General features: G+C 35.9%; 1 protein-coding gene, 3 long non-coding RNA genes and 1 other non-coding gene across 5 annotated transcripts; 2 read left to right on the top strand and 3 right to left on the bottom strand.

The window, feature by feature from the left end:
- Positions 1–1,230: 1,230 nt before the first annotated feature.
- On the top strand, positions 1,231–1,773 carry LOC143469589 (uncharacterized). Its single transcript, XR_013119148.1, has 3 exons — positions 1,231–1,331; positions 1,462–1,551; positions 1,655–1,773. It is a non-coding gene; the product is annotated as an uncharacterized LOC143469589 (long non-coding RNA).
- A 4,488-nt stretch (positions 1,774–6,261) lies between these two features.
- LOC143469147 (uncharacterized) lies at positions 6,262–6,851 on the top strand. The gene is made up of 3 exons (XR_013119069.1): positions 6,262–6,413; positions 6,551–6,640; positions 6,733–6,851. It is a non-coding gene; the product is annotated as an uncharacterized LOC143469147 (long non-coding RNA).
- Positions 6,852–9,140: 2,289 nt separating this feature from the next.
- LOC143469007 (uncharacterized) lies at positions 9,141–9,849 on the bottom strand. The gene is made up of 3 exons (XR_013119054.1): positions 9,689–9,849; positions 9,493–9,582; positions 9,141–9,265 (listed from the first exon to the last, which is right to left on the bottom strand). It is a non-coding gene; the product is annotated as an uncharacterized LOC143469007 (long non-coding RNA).
- A 1,112-nt stretch (positions 9,850–10,961) lies between these two features.
- On the bottom strand, positions 10,962–16,215 carry LOC143469102 (actin-related protein 3-like). The gene is made up of 12 exons (XM_076966663.1): positions 16,057–16,215; positions 15,208–15,263; positions 14,995–15,107; positions 14,697–14,807; positions 14,427–14,522; positions 14,070–14,177; positions 13,833–13,976; positions 13,413–13,586; positions 12,723–12,815; positions 12,503–12,628; positions 12,022–12,105; positions 10,962–11,835 (listed from the first exon to the last, which is right to left on the bottom strand). Exons 1-12 carry the CDS (start codon positions 16,101–16,103, stop codon positions 11,740–11,742), a joined length of 1,248 nt encoding a protein of 415 aa, XP_076822778.1. The 5' UTR covers positions 16,104–16,215; the 3' UTR covers positions 10,962–11,739.
- Positions 13,664–13,762, bottom strand: LOC143469906 (small nucleolar RNA SNORD67). Its single transcript, XR_013119237.1, has one exon. It is a non-coding gene; the product is annotated as a small nucleolar RNA SNORD67 (small nucleolar RNA).
- Positions 16,216–17,431: the final 1,216 nt, after the last annotated feature.

A 17,431-nucleotide genomic window follows, 5' to 3' on the forward strand; every position in this document is an offset into this window, starting at 1 on the left:
AAACTAGGTTGTAGCCAAAGCTTTTCAACTGACACTTCACAGACTTTACCTTGCCATGAGAATGCAGTCTTCTATTAAAAGAATCATTCATTATGCTTTCTGTGTGACATGATAGTAAATTTCACTCGTGCATTTTACGAGTACCGTAGTTGAAATTATAAGACAATAGAAGTGTGAACAAAGGTTTAATTGCGCTCAGCGGGAGTCAGCCTCTACGTAACAAAGAATGTTCAAACTTACTAAAAAGTGTAAAACGCATTAGCAACGATACTCTTTTAGCCGGTTAACCGGCAGAATTATATCCGGATATCAGATAGAAAAAAAACCTGCGGTTAATCGGTTAACCGGTTAACCGTTATCCGGATAATCCAACCCTAGTCGGTACTGCATGACTACGGTACAGTCTAAGTCTCTAAGGCAGGGTTTTCCAACCGGTGGTACGCGTACCACTAGTGGTACGCGGGAGCTTTTCAGGTGGTAGGCGAGCAGCTCTCCGTTGCATGCGATATACAATATAGTAGTATAACAATTTAATTTTGAGTTGCTAAAATATGCGAACAACACTTTTATTTCTTTCCGTACTAAATTCTCTGCATTCAGTAAGCTACTTTTGTCGATCTTGCTCCCTGCTGTCATTGTTATTAATACAATGCTGCTTTGCGAATATTGGATCAAATTAGTTGTTTTGAAAATAGTGGTACGTGTTGACAATCCGTGGTGGCTAAGTGGTACGAGAACATAAAAAGGTTGGGAACCCTTGCTCTAAGGCATACAGGTTTTTTACCATAAGTTGGTTAATGTTTGCGTGTCAATTATTTTACTACATAACCATGAAAAGACATAATAGAACTCGCTTAAGTCGCCGCCTATCGCTTGGTCCCGGCGGAAAGTCTAATTATTGTGTTTTGCAGCATCACGTTCGGCTTAGTCGTCTTTGCCTAACTCGTCTATTCGCTTAAATGAGCGGAATAGTTCGCTTCAATCGCCACTGTTTTTGCTACCATGACCAAAATAATTCGCATAAGCAGTCAGGCCTTCAAAACATGGCTCTCTTTATTAGGAAATATAATCTATCTGACTCAGTAGAAAATAACAACTTTCAGATATTGAAAAGTGGCAGGAAAATTGCACAAGTAAAACTAAAACCATAACGCATGAGTATAACCTCACAAGTGGTTATTTATACGTCATCTTATTGTAAACCTATAACGCTTGTTTTTGGCAGTGAAATATTTAGACCTACAGATTTTTGTCAAAATGGGAAACACCGACTCTCAAACAAAAGCCAGCAATGATAACCATGCTAATCAATGTAACCAAAACAATTCAAAGTAAGTGCTTTGTTGTTTTAGTAAATACAAAACTGCTTTTGCTGAGATAAGATCTTGAGTTATTGTAACATAAGTTGAAAAACTGAAGAGCTTCATTACAGTGATACCATGCACTTGTGAATTTTTCTAGCTATCAAGGCTATTCAAAGTCTTACAGCGGGATTGGGACTAAAGCTGATTTAAGTAACCATGCTAACCAAATGAATCCAAATAACTGGCGGTAAGTTTATTATACGGTATATTACCTTACACGACAGCCAAAATTTCGTAAAGCAAACATAAAATACATGCCTGTGTTTGATTTATTCCTGTGCACATTACAGGTACCAAGAGCCGAAGAAGTAACACCACGACATGTTGGTTATAGCTGGACAAAGCTACGTTAACAATTTATGTTTATAAGGAATGTAGTCAGAGTTTAAATAAAAGTATTTGACAAATACTACGAACTGTTTCACTGGGGTGATATACTAACAGCTTAGCCAAAAAAGAAAGCGTTATTTATCAAAATATTTGTAGCACGATATGGCGCAAACTTGCCTTTGGCTTGGTGCACAATAAAACTGTTTATTATTTGTTGCTTACAATGACATTATACTGAACATCGGACCAGCATTATGTAATATGTTGATAAAAGCAAATTATCTGAAAGTTCAAACCAAACAAGAGCAGGATAGCCTAGGCCGAAAGAGCCCTTTGGAATCTTTTATATAAACGCTCTTACGTCGGTAGAACCTAAAATGCAAAAGGTTTAATTTGCTCATAAGGAGATGGACACCCTCCACTTGTTAAGGTTTTGATTTGAACAATTATTTACATCAGCTTTTAACTACCTCAACTTGACGAGACAATATGAAGAGGACATAGACGTTCTCAGAATAAAGTTATCAAATAAAGCTTAACAATATTCATATTTATGTTTCTACTGCTTGTATTGTGTTGTGTGGATTCGTCGCAGACCTATTCGTAAGTTGACTATATTTCAATTGGTGGCGGTATGCAACTATAAAGGGGCCATTTCTTTATAACATGCGGAACAAGTCAACGACATTTGTAGAGGCTTGTGTTGTTCACGATGCCTTAATAAATCATGGAACTTAGTAAATCATCAACTTGCGTAGTAAGCCTGGGTAGAAATCTTTACATAGCCTATTGAAAATGTTATTTTTTTAAATAGCTTGCTATATTGGTTCAAATTGACAAAATATTTGCTTTTGTTTAGCAGTCGATTTACTATATGTGGGTTGTAAGATGACTACTACATGCAGATGTAGATGGTTGCGACATTTCATTGTGATACTGTCAGCTTGACCTTTTTGTCAACATCCCAATCCACTCACAATGAAAACTGCAGTTTCGACTACCACGTCATTCCCAGCACAAGCAATAATGCTTTAGCGCCAAATGTAGTCTCATAACGTTTCTGATTTTAAACGTTTGAAAGGCGAAACTCCAGTTTCGATTCTTGACTGAATTGGACTTTGGTGAAAAGTTGCTGCATTGCTTCATATCGCTCTACACTTACCACGGGGTGTAGAGAAGATAACAAGCGGAATGATTAAGATTCAAACCCGAAGTGTAAGCTCGAGCTCAACGTGTACTTTTGAAGCTCGATTTAGCCGTAATTCAAATTTTCAAAATCGAAAAATGTAAAGTGTAGGACCAACGAAATAAACATGACTAAATAATTCACAATTGATATCCATAATAATGTTGTATTGTTATACTGATATTAATTTCTTGACATATATGAAAAAAAATTATGTGGAGAGCCGATATCGGCCCCAAACTCGAACGCGACTCTAAAGGCCCGGCCTGACTCTCATCTCTGCCGGGTTGGGTTCCCAAAAACTGTTCCAAGCTTGGTTCGAAAACAGGAAGAAGAAAGCGATTGTTCATGCTGGGAAGCCTCCACGTAGCATTTCCAGGCTTTCCACGTAGCATTTTTCATGCGTGTCATATGGGCAAATATTTTAAGTTACATGTTTGAAAACGCGTAATCGGTATACGACCAATACTTTCGGGACAATGGTTTTGTTTTGAGGAGATTTTTCGAAAATTAAGTTTAACGGTGATCGAATGTATAGAAATCAAGCAACGTTTTTACATACAAGAGATGGAAAAACTATGTGTAGCGAAAACCAAATGTCCAAGTGCAACCCAATTGAATTTCAGAGGAAAAAGATTTCCTACAAATACAGTAAAGTTGTAACCTACTTGTCTATTTTTCGTTGGTATTTTTGCCTCAGTTTTGACTTGTTTGCCGATGTTTTTAACAATTATTTTGAGTCAAGGCCACTTAAAAGTGTAACAGTTTCTGCATGGATGATGACATAAAACGGTAGGGAAAGTGTTCAATAAAAGCTACATACGGTCAAATAATTTGCTTGTGCCCATTCCTGTTTGCATAACACGCTCAATGTAGGGGTATACAATCAGTATCTCTGCACGCCATTTTGTCGCGATCGTTTTTTGTCTTTGGAGTATTTACTTTTAATTTTTTTCTTTTATTTTCAATAGCTTGATAATATTTTATGGCTATGAATCAGCAAAACCTTTATCAAGATTGTCACTTGCAGCCCTGAATTTCTGAACAGAAAGTTTTTGCTAATCAAATTTCTGATATTCTACTTAACGCAATAAACCTCTTACTGTAGGCATGCACAATAAGTTTCCGACAAGCTTTTATTGGTAAGATAATGACTGGTTTAACTCAGTCACACAATTACACGGAATTGAAACACGTGCACAAATTATAGAAGTTGGATTAACTCTTCACTTCTTTGGTTCTTGATACCTATAACAAAAACTATACTGTAAGCAATCTTTCCGGCATAAAAAACAAAGAAAAATAGCTCCAGGTCCTCCATAAAGCATAAATCATAATGTAATTGTAGAAAGTACACCTATTATTATAACTTTTTACTTTAAGCAAGTAGTTTGTGAATAAGTCACAGATAATTAAGCCTAATTTACATGTTGCACTTCACGGTTGTTTTACAAAAACTCTACAAAGACCCTACCTTTCATTGTTTGGGTTCATCTGATTGCCATGGTTGCCCAAATCAGCTTTGGTACCAGTTCCAGAGTAACCTTTCGGATGTCCTTGATATCTATCGTTAGAAAAATAATAACATATAAACTAAAAGTTAAAATATCTATAAAACTTTCTTAATTTTGGCTGTAATTTGAAAATCGAGTGTTACACAAACGGAAAATTACAAGGCCAACTTTCACCAAGCTTTTGCTGTACTTTGTTAAGCGAGATTGAAACATCGTATTGTTACTGACCATCGCCAAAAATTTATTGTCATTGTTTTGAAATCAATGTTTCATTATTTTTAATTTTATAAAAAATTCTTTTCATTGATGTATTAATTATAGCACAAGATATCGTGTAAATACGTGGGAAAAATTTTTGATCCTTTAAATAGCCTTCTATCTTTTGCCAAAGCAATTGCCTTCTTGGATTAATTTAAGAAATCTAATAGTGCAGTTTTTTAAAAAACATTCATTTCCATTCCGAAAGCAATAAAACTAACGCTCAAAAGTATCTTAAAATATCGTAATTAACTTGAATTTGAATCTTTGTTATTTTTTGTGTACTGTAATAAAAATGTGTTTACACGCCGTACCAAAACTTACACGATATTATCTTGTGCGTAATGCGAACAGATGGATTGTCATCGTGGACTTAACTTAGTTTTCCACTTCTTGGTGAAAGTAGAGTTTCGTTGTCAGATGCACACCCGCAAACAATCTGGATAATGTTTTTGCTGCTGTGTGATCTTATTACGTAGCGTATAGAAAGTAAACAGTTACGTTTTAAAGATCGAGTGAAAACGGTCTTTATTCTCGCGCTAAACACCTAATATCGATATCGGCGATAAATCCAATTTCATTTACCATAAATGTAAACCAGTTGCCGTTTAGTGTTACCGAATCTAACCATAATAAAGAAAACCTGTTACTTTTGTGAACTCTTTCTCCGTTTTCTTATAGCTTTAAGTGGATTTTTCATGTAAGTGACTTGTATTTAATTGGACTCCAGAGTTAAGAACCACTCAAGGTATAAGAATTGTCCAAAGAAGTGTTTATTACGATGATTCACTTATTAGGTTTTTCTGTATAAATCTACAATCCATAACATCTTTCAAGAACAACTTTAAAGTAACCAGTTGATTTCATCTAGTTGCATTCAACAACGTTCGTTGAGCCACAGTCTAATCCTTTCTCGATAGCATGTTCTATATATCACGTTAAAGCGAAACTCCAGTTTCGACTCTTTTAAATTTGTCTTCAGCCGAAGCTGCTATATAAAATCAAAGCGCTTGCTGCTTTGCTTGCGCAAATTTGACAGGCAAAGACAACGTGGATATACAAAGAAAAAGATTGTTTGCATGGAAGCAAAACTTGTCTCATCAACTTATTTCTAATTGATTTGACTGTTTTTTTAGTACTTCGTATGAGTCGGTACTGCATGACTATACGGTACAGTATAAGTCTCTAAGACATACAGGTTTTTTTAGCATAAATTGGTTAATGTTTGCGTGTCAATTATTTTACTACATAACCATTAACAGACACAATAGAACTCGCCTAAGTCGCCGCCTATCGCTTGGTCCCGGCGGAAAGTCTAATTATTGTGTTTTGCAGCATCACGTTCGGCTTAGTCGTCTTTGCCTAACTCGTCTTTTCGCTTAAAATGAGCGGAATAATTCGCTTCACTCGCCACTGTTTTTGCTACTTTGACGAAAATAATTCACATAAGCAGTCAGGCCTTCAAAACATCGCTCTCTTTTTTAGGAAAAATAATTTAATCTATCGGTCTCAGTAGAAAATAACAACCTTCAGATGTTGAAAAGTGGCAGGAAAATTGCACAAGTAAAACTAAAACCATAACGCATGACTATGACCTCACAAGTGGTTATTTATACGTCATCTTATTGTAAACCTATTACGCTTGTTTTTGGCAGTGAAATATTTAAGCCTACAGATTTTTGTCAAAATGGGAAACACCGACTCTCAAACAAAAGCAAGCAATGATAACCATGCTGATCAATGTAACCCAAACAACTCAAAGTAAGTGCTTTGTATTTATAAGTAGTAAATAGAGAACTGCGTTTGTTGAGATAAGATCTTGAGTTATTGTAACATAACACAGTTGAAAAACTGAAGAGCTTCATTACAGTGATACTATGCACTTGTGATTTTTCTAGCTATCAAGGGTATTCGAAGTCTTACAGCGGGATTGGAACTAAATCTGATTTAAGTAACCATGCTAACCAAATGAATCCAAATAATTGGCGGTAAGGTTATTATACGGTATACTACCTTCCACGACAGCAAAAATGTCGTAAAATATATGTTTGCGTTTGATTTATTCCTGTGCACATTACAGGTACCAAGAGCCGAAGAAGTAACACCACGACATGTTGGTTATAGCTGGACAAAGCTACGTTAACAATTTCTGTTTATAAGGAATGTAGTCAGAGTTTAAATAAAAGTATTTGACAAATACTACGAACTGTTTCACTGGGGTGATATACTAACAGCTTAGCCAAAAAAGAAAGCGTTATTTATCAAAATATTTGTAGCACGATATGGCGCAAACTTGCCATTGGCTTGGTGCACAATAAAACTGTTTATTATTTGTTGCTTACAATGACATTATACTGAACTTCGGACCAGTATTCCGCATTATGTAATATGTTGATAAAAGCAAATTATCTGAAAGTTCAAACCTAACAAGAGCAGGATAGCCTAGGCCGAAAGAGCCCTTTGGAATCTTTTGTATAAACCCTCTTACGTCGGTAGAACCTAAAATGCAAAAGGTTTAATTTGCTCATAAGGAGATGGACACCCTCCACTTGCTAAGGTTTTGATTTGAACAATTATTTACATCAGCTTTTAACTACCTCAACTTGACGAGACGATATGAAGAGGACATAGACGTTCTCAGAATAAAGTTATCAAATAAAGCTTAACAATATTCATATTTATGTTTCTACTGCTTGTATTGTGTTGTGTGGATTCGTCGCAGACCTATTCGTAAGTTGACTATATTTCAATTGGTGGCGGTATGCAACTACAAAGGGGCCATTTCTTTATAACATGCGGAACAAGTCAACGACATTTGTAGAGGCTTGTGTTGTTCACGATGCCTTAATAAATCATGGAACTTAGTAAATCATCAACTTGCGTTGTAAGCCTGGGTAGAAATCTTTACATAGCCTATTGGAAATGTTATTTTTTTAAATAGCTTGCTATATTGGTTCAAATTGACAAAATATTTGCTTTTGTTTAGCAGTCGATTTACTATATGTGGGTTGTAAGATGACTACTACATGCAGATGTAGATGGTTGCGACATTTCATTTTGATACTGTCAGCTTGACCTTTTTCTCAACCTCCCAATCTACTCTCCATAAAAACTGCAGTTTCGACTACGACGTCATTCCCAGCACAAGCAATGATGCTATAGCGCCAATTGTAGTCTCATAATGTTTCTAATTTTTAACGTTGGAAAGGCGAAACTCCAGTTTCGAATCTTGACTAAATTGGACTTTGGTGAAAAGTTGCTGCATTGCTTCATATCGCTCTACACTTACCACGGGGTGTAGAGAAGATAACAAGAGGAATGATTAAGATTCAAACTCGAAGTGTCAGCTCGAGCTCAACGTATACTTTTGAAGCTCGATTTGGCCGAAATTCAAATTTTCAAAATCAAAAACCGTGAAGTGTAGAATCAACGAAATAAACGCGACTGAATAATTCACAATTGATATCCATAATAATGTTGTATTGTTATACTGATATTAATTTCTTGACATATATGAAAAAAAAAATTATGTGGAGAGCCGATATCGGCCCCAAAGTCGAACGCGACGTACTCGAACGCGACTCGAACGCGACTCGTACGCGACTCGAAAGGCCTGACCTGGCCCGACTCTCATCTCTGCCGGGCTGGGTTCCCAGAAACTGTTCCAAGCTTGGTTCGAAAACAGGAAGCAAGAAGCGATTGTTCATGTTGGGAAGCCTCCACGTATAGCGTTTTCAGGTTTTCCACATAGCATTTTTCATGCGTGTCATATGGGCAAATATTTTAAGTTAGGCTACATTTTTGAAAACGCGTAATCGGTATACGACCAATACTTTCGGGACAATGGTTTTGTTTTGAGGAGATTTTTCGAAAATTAAGTTTAACGGTGATCGAATGTATAGAAATCACGCAACGTTTTTACATACAAGAGATGGAAAAACTATGTGTAGCGAAAACCAAATGTCCAAGTGCAACCCAATTGAATTTCAGAGGAAAAAGATTTTCTACAAATACAGTAAAGTTGTAACCTACTTGTCTATTTTTCGTTGGTATTTTTGTTTCAGTTTTGACTTAAATTTGCTGATGTTTTTAACAATTATTTTGAGTCAAGGCCACTTAAAAGTGTAACAGTTTCTGCATGGATGATGACATAAAACGGTAGGAAAAGTGTTCAATAAAAGCTACATACGGTCAAATAATTTGCTTGTGCCCATTCCTGCTTGCATAACAAGCTCAATGTAGGGGTATACAATTAGTATCTCTGCACGCCATTTTGTCGCGATCGTTTTTTGTCTTTGGAGTATTTACTTTTAATTTTTTTCTTTTATTTTCAATAGCTTGATAATATTTTATGGCTATGAATCAGCAAAACCTTTATCAAGATTGTCACTTGCAGCCCTGAATTTCTGAACAGAAAGTTTTTGCTAATCAAATTTCTGATATTCTACTTAACGCAATAAACCTCTTACTGTAGGCATGCACAATAAATTTCCGACAAGCTTTTATTGGTAAGATAATGACTGGTTTAACTCAGTCACAGAATTACACGGAATTGAAACACGTGCACAAATGTAGAAGTTGCATAAACTCTTCACTTCTTTGGTTCTTGATACCTATAACAAAAACTATACTGTAAGCAATCTTTCCGGCATAAAAAAACAAAGAAAAATAGCTCCAGGTCCTCCATAAAGCATAAATCATAATGTAATTGTAGAAAGTACACCTATTATTATAACTTTTTACTTTAAGCAAGTAGTTTGTGAATAAGTCACAGATGATTAAGCCTAATTTTCATGTTGCACTTTAAGCTTGTTTTACAAAAACTCTACAAAGACCCTACCTGGGATTGTTTGGGTTCATCTGATTGCCATGGTTGCCCAAATCAGCTTTGGTACCAGTTCCAGAGTAACCTTTCGGATGTCCTTGATATCTATCGTTAGAAAAATAATAACAAATAAGCTAAAAGTTAAAATATCTATAAAACTTTTTAAATTTTGCTTTATGCAATAAACATTTTGGTTATTTTTTTTTCTTACCTTTCATTGTTTGGATTGCATTGGTTGGAACGGTTGTCGTTGTTCGCTTGTGCTTGTTTATCCATCTTTGCTGAATTTCTTGCTTCTGCTTTGTTTTGCACTGAGTTCAATACTTTAGGTGTTTGAAAATGGGGTGACGCCCTTGTGTGAAGACAACCTTTATACTCTGTAACTGGTCATGTGATATCACGTGACTGACGATACCGACGTTTCGATTTGGGGGAATAGATTAGGTCATTCCGGAGTATTGCGCAAGAGAATATTTAATTACACGTCAAAATGGGTATTTCTTACTCTTTTCTAGGAATCTTTATGTGGCTGTAATTTGAAAATCGAATGTCACGCAAACGGAAAATTACAAGGCCAACTTTCACCAAGCCTTTGCTGTACTTTGCTAAACGAGATTGAAACAGCGTATTACTAATGACCATCGCCAAGAATTTAGTGTCATTGTTTTGAAATCAATTTTTCATTACATTGAATTAAAAAAAAAAAGTTTTTATTGATGTATTAATTATTGCGCAAGATATCGTGTAAATACGTGGGAAAAATTTTGTGATCCTTTATAAAGCCTACTATCTTTTGCCTTAGCAATCGCTTTCTTGGATTAATTTAACAAATCTAATAGTGCAGTTTTTTAAAAATCCATTTCCATTCCGAAAGCAATAAAACTAACGCTCAAAAGTATCTTAAAATATCGTAATTAACTTGATTTGAATCTTTGTTATGCTGTTTTTTGTGTACTGTAATAAAAATAGTTTTATACGCTGTACTAAAATTTACACGATAGTATCTTGTGTGATATGTGATTTGCAAACACTTCATGTTAAAACAATTTGAAAATAAAGTTCGGATTGGTAACAAAACAACGATACTGGATTTTTGCCATCTCTGGCTAGAGTTTGTCGTCACCACACGCTACTGGATTGTCATTGTGGATTTAACTTAGTAGTTTTCCACTTCTTGGCGAGAGAAGAGTTTCGTTGTCAGACGCACACCCGCAAACAATCGATGTGATCTAATTGAGTAGCGTACAAAATAAACAGTGACACTTTAAAGGTCGAGTTAAAACTGTCTTTATTCTCGCGTTAAACACCTGTTACTAACAAAGTGCGTTGACAGTTTGTGTTCCGGGAACGGGCCTTCACCTACGGGGATGTTTTTCCAATCCCCAAATGGATGTATTTAGTTTGGAATTCTTAGTGCTTTACAGTTTAGTTGTACGAAAACTTTTTATCAGCCCTGGATACACTACCTTGTGGATAATGAGCAGTTGCTTTGGAGATGAGCATTTTATTTACCTCATGTTCTTACAAGTCTTAAATCATGGCGATCTTGGTTAAACAGCGTTCAGTGACACAAAAGCAAAAATTACATCACGCGATAGACATATAATAACAATAATCGATGTTATAAACGGTATACTGCCTTTGGTGGACTGATAGTGCAATTGAAATACAGGGTTCGCATAAGCCTGAACATGGGCGCGAGAACTTCGGTATTTCGAACTTCTCAGATGGTTTTGAACCGAGTAACATGACAACATCATATCAATTTATACGTGACCGAGAAAACTTCACCACCCCAAGCAATGTAATAGATATGAGCTTTTGTGGAATTTTTGCTTCCAAGTTAGGAATTTCCACGGAAACGGAGTTCTTGCGTAAGATGTTTGGTCGTGATAAAAACAGTGTACTTTACTGCGAAAATCAACTTACATGAGAAATCATCACTTGCAGATAAAGCACTACACACCATACTTACACGGGTTCGTGAAATTATAAGATTAAGTAAGAATTTAACGGAAAAAGGAATGAATTTGAGCCAGGTAGGATGATTAAAATCACTGGACTTTAGGCAGAAGAAAAAGTACACACAACTTGCTTACAGTTTTCTATATAGAAGATTACATGATGATGTTTCCAGTTGAGGAAAGCAAATGGCGAATATCGTATTCACGAAAATACGCACAAGAGCGTTAAAATTAGCTAAGTGCATAGCGTTACACGAAGCTAATAAAAAGTGGATTATAATAGCGGAAAGATTTTTCATCACTGCATGGTACCGAATACAGGGTTGTATCGGCAAATGCTAGGCCCACGCTCATCGTAGTCAGCCTTGGTATGACAAACTTTGTAAAACTCGGCCTATAAGACAAATAGAAACTGCATTATTTTTCTGCTATACGAAATCGGTTTCACTGCTTTCATATTGCACTGGTTGCTCTAGTTTGGTTAAAGCGAGAAATGTGCAAATGGGAAATATGGCAAAACTGACAGAAATCACATCACAGGGTTGTTCTGAAAGACATAAAAGATCAATTTGGTACTTACTGTTGAAGCAAGCATGGATCCACCAAACCATACAGCATAACGTTGCATGCTATGTGACACCACTTGTACCTCCATAGGCTTCGGCTGCGAGTAAAATTTTCAATATTTAGGATTGCAAAAAATGAAAATTATGTTCACACAAAAAATGTGTAAATAGGAAGCCTGTGTGAGTAGAAAATAGCAAGATGTGCTGGGTATGATTGCAATTTAGCCACTAGCAAATAGCAGGTGTTCTACACAGGAGTGGTTTGGAACCTGGGTTCCACTAAATTACAGAAAATTAGCCCTAGCTTAAGTGGTTTCCATACAACGAGAGGTCTCCACAAGTGGTAAGTGGAATTTACGAACAAATGAACATTTTGTTTGTGTTTGAAGAGTTCGGCCAATGAACTTAAGCTTTTGCTGTGTTTTTAGAGGTTAAAAAAAATTAAATACAGTATCCTAGGTCTAGCAGGAACAAGCAAAACAGTAAAGACTTTACCTTGATTCTTCCTTGGCTCAACTCCTCTGATATCTTAAGTCTCGCATCTACAGTTCTCTTGAGATCTCGCTGGACACGTCTGCCAAAATCCTTGAACATGGTTGAACCTCCAGACAACACAACGTTCTGCAGCAATTAAAAGCATTTGTCAATTGTTACTCTGAAGTCAGCAAGGTGTTTTACAAAATCTTATCACACAACAAACACGGAGCTGTCGTACCTTGTACAGGGGCCTTCTCACGTCAATCGGGCAATTCTGGATTACATCGTCGACTACAGTTGAGATGGGAGTTACAAAATCAGGGTTGGAAAACTAAGAAAATACATGAGTGATGCTCATTAACGCATAATAAAAAAATTAATGTTCTGATGACTCAATAGACAATCCTGATTCTACGCCCTAATACCAGCAACAACATAGCACAGCGCTGCAGAATGGTAATGAAACCAGAATATAATGGAAAATTGGATAAAAAATCTTTTCAAATTTAATACTAATTTGGAGTAACTGTTAAAAATGGGTCGACGTAACACGTGAATAACCTACAATAGTTTCTATTAAATTTACAAGACTGACAAAAATTTAGCAGCGAAGCTTATGCAGAAACATATTTTCACATTAAATGTCATTAAGTATTTGGCTATATTTCTAAAAGGTACCTCTACTTTGGTTAAAAACAACTTATCACGCGATAGTATAATACGGTACAATTCAAACCGAACAATGCATTGCTAACTTATTACCAGTTGGTGGTTGGGGTTGGGATTAATAAGAATAGATTAGAAGTTGTTCTACACAAAATATTCGACATTTATTATCATCCGGACTAAAACAATCAATCTTTATCATGGTACATGCCTACTGAAGATCTTAGGCAGATAGAATGTGTCACGATTTGTCAATTTTTACCTCTGGGTGGAAAAATATTTCAGGGCCAAGAAATCTTTCATGACCAACTTCAACGTTAAACTTTTCCCTTGTTACTGAATTAAGTCCTTCGTACAACTTAATCCATCTACTGGGGTCAGCTTCGTATTTTCCAAATTCCTTTGAAATGTCAGGGCATATGTAACAGAAACGTTCCTGAAACATAAAAAGTTTTGTCGCTTACGACGCACAGAACCATTTAACAGGACTGAATAGGTTTCATAATAAATTAATAATACTCAGTTGGCCCCTGTGCACTTTTGTGTAATCAGGTTTCAGATGTGTAGAAGAGATTCTACACACTTAGCTGCGCAACTCATCACCGTATTTTAAGGATAGCACAAACTGCTACCTAAAGCATGTTCACACCGGAACCTAAAGCATATTTACATTTGCAATTACCTTAATTAATTTTGCTACTTCTAATGATTGTTCAGGAGGAATTCCAGTCTCTCTTTCTCGTAGAAGTTGTTGAATGAAATAAGTGATATCACGTCCAGCAATCGGTATATGTTTGATGCAGCTACCAATAACATATCCTTCCGCCTATAAATCATCAATTGACTCATTCTTCGTGTTATTTAAGTAAAAATTATAATATTGTTAATAAATATAATATTAATAAAAGTGTTCACATACAACTGGAATAACATGAGTGACACCATCCCCACTGTCAATCACAGTCCCAGTCAGAACTCTCTCTCCAACAGCTCGTGAGGTCCACGAGGCAGCCAGTGCAAGCACAGCCTGCAAGCATAGCAAAAGAATAAGGCAAAGATATTCTCAAAGTTAAATATATATAGTGTTATTATTTAGTAGACAACAGCGTCAATGTAGGGAAGTTACAACACATCTAACATCAGGCAACTGAGGCAATTATATTTTGGTAACTGATTTATAGATGACAAAACTTCAAATCATAATGTTTGTTGCAGAACTATTTAATCAACTTTTTCAAAAGCAGGCATTCAGATTCAAAGTTTTAGATGCACGAACCTGAACTGCAATGTACAGGCCTGGAACGTTGAAAGATTCAAACATGATTTCGGCCAGATATTCACGATTTTCTGGGGTATTCAGGGGCGGCTCCGTCTAGATAACAAACTCTATGTTAGTATCAGGAGCAGGCAGGACCTGTTCTTATTTGTTAAACTGTCTACTTTAGAAAAATGTTATGCATCAAAAGCATAGTAATGAAAAAATTAATATCACGTTCAATATCAACCACAACATTAAAAACAACATGACGCAAGTTCATTGAATCACCATTAAGAAATGGTGGTCCTCTGGCTCAGATCGAAGATACTTGAAAATAATTTGTTCCATAAACTTTTCCATCAAATCCCAGTCTTCTACTATTCCGTGCCTAACTGGCCACTGTTAATAAATGCAAAAAATGAAAAAGTTAAATATACACATTTCTATTTCTCATTTTTACAACTTAATGCAACTTTTGTAAAGTGACCTAGTGCCTACCAATAACCATTTAATAATACCACCACACATAACCCAGGAGTCTAGCTGCTTTATCAGAAATTCAAATGAATCAAATGCAATTTTCCACCTTCACGGAATAATTTGGTTTTTCTTGGGCTTCATCTCCTATGAAAAAATCCAAATCATCCACACCTCTAGCTACCTTGTTTGAAACCCTTGCAGATTCTTTCACAGCGATACCTTCACATAAGCAGATTTAAATGTTATGTACATAAAACACAAATTGTTTGATTTAACTGATTAAAACAAGAGCTTCTGAATATTATAAAATTTTACTCACAAGATGGTATTATAAATTGGGGTTCTGTATTGCCAGCAAATCCAAGCTTAGAATACCTGCACAACAGAGACGCAAGAATGTTACACATGCGACAGAAGAAAATTTAGAATAGCATTTAGGTATATATACTGGACATACAGTCAACCCTCGATTTAACGGACAAATGCGGACCAGCAGCAGTCCGTTGCTGGAAAAAGTCCGTTAATCGAAAATACCGTACTCCCACTACTGTACAGTGTACAGTCAAGTACTCTGCTATAGCGTAGACCATATGTCACCGCATCAACACAATAAGACGTAGCGTATTTCAACAGCTTGTCCTTGCTCTTCTTAATGTCTGAGACTGTTTGTTTTTTGACACCATACTGATCGCAAACACTCGCAACGCTGGCCCCTTTTTCAAGCTTTTTGATCAGTTCTAGTTTCTGCATCACCGACAAGTTCACACGTTTACGTTTTTCATTTGGCTTAGACATAATGCACCGTACTAAACACAGGCAGGTTCTAACTGATTCTAAGGTGCACCGAATGAAGGCTCTTGCTAACAGAGTACAGAGTACGCTGATAGATCACAATACGCTGGTATTGTGACGTTGTGAGAGACAGCTTTCTAATCGTTTCACGCAAGTAGCCTGGCGAATTCCAAAACAATAAAAACCGTTCTTTTGGTACATTCTTTTACTCATAGATCTGCGCATATTGAGTCCGTTAAATCCGAAGTCCGTTAAATCGAAGTCCGTTAAATCGAGAGTTGACTGTATATTCAATACCATTTTCAGAGATTGATAAACATTTCTCAATAAATAAGCGCACATAATATAATTTGTTATTATCAATTTTATGCCTTACCCTGTTCCCACGTCTACAACACAAGCAGGCAGTGATCCCATGGCCATTGTGGATAACTTTGATTTGTTACAAATTTCACAAAACTACCTATTCATTCACAAAATAGGGAGCAGAAGCGCTCAACTAAGTCTAAAGGTAATATCTAATAAATATGGCAGATGCCAATTACTTTCTCAATTTGTTGTTGTTTGCAAATAGAAATCAACAATCAAACACTAAACAACATCAGATGGAAATCAGGCCAATTGTATTAGAGTGCAAGAGATTTTGTTTTGTCGGTTACAATAGAATAGAATGTTACATTTTCGTAGTACACCTGAAGAAGTAAGCTTATGTTTGCGAAGGCTCATGTAGAAAAATCAAAAATAAAGTTAACCTTCAGACTGCCAATCTTGTTTTTTATTTTAATATAATCGTAGTTACCAAAGTAGCGGTAACCATAATAACCTGATATTACCAAGTAAGTATTATATATTATAATACAAACATAATGTTTCATCTTTCAACTTTAGAGTCTCACATTAAGGTTTAGTTAAGCGTATTAAATTCAATTTACATAAATTCTACCAATTTGCATAATTATATAGTCCAAAAACAGCTTTAAATGCAACCTTTGTATAAAAATGCTGTATTTATTATTATTTTATACATCATAAATAATTAGGGCAAGTACAAGGCAAATGTTCAAATTTCTTATCCATATGCATCTAATTCACACATGTTCTCAAACAACAGATGTTAACAACATCATCAATACCGAACTTCAAGCTTACAGAAAACATTCACGCCATACAAAAGTCTGAATAATCTCAGTCTCATAACAGAACTGAACTCAACCTTTACTCCAGAGATTTACCTAAATGTTAACAGTGTGTACCAGGCATAACCAAAACTTTTTTCACAAAGGGCCAGATAAACATGAGAAATGACGATCGCAGGGCAGATTACTGCTTTTTTAATAGGCTGTTATACAATAAGCTTATTGGTGGCACAGTGAGGCAGGCCGGACAAGCTAATCTCGCGGGCCGAAGTTTGGTAACATCTGGTTCGTACTAATAAACGAAAAGAACTATTGTTGTTAGAGAATTTCTTAGCGAAAGCAATATAAAGAATTATACTGCTTCAAATTTGATGTCTATCAGTACAGGTTTAGTTATTTCCCCAATATGCATAGCGTGCTGGCCCTGTCTGATACCTAACCCTATTTAAACCGGGTGCACGACATTACCTTTTCAACTATGTATGGCCGACACTGCACACAAATTTTCATTTGTTAGTTACGCGAAAACTATATATACGTCGTAAACTGATCCGATTTTTACAGGTTAGAAAAAAAAACATCTGGCTTCCTGTATACATCATAATTGTAAAACTG

This window comes from Clavelina lepadiformis, chromosome 8, assembly GCF_947623445.1.
Source record: "Clavelina lepadiformis chromosome 8, kaClaLepa1.1, whole genome shotgun sequence".
NCBI lineage: Eukaryota > Metazoa > Chordata > Ascidiacea > Aplousobranchia > Clavelinidae > Clavelina > Clavelina lepadiformis.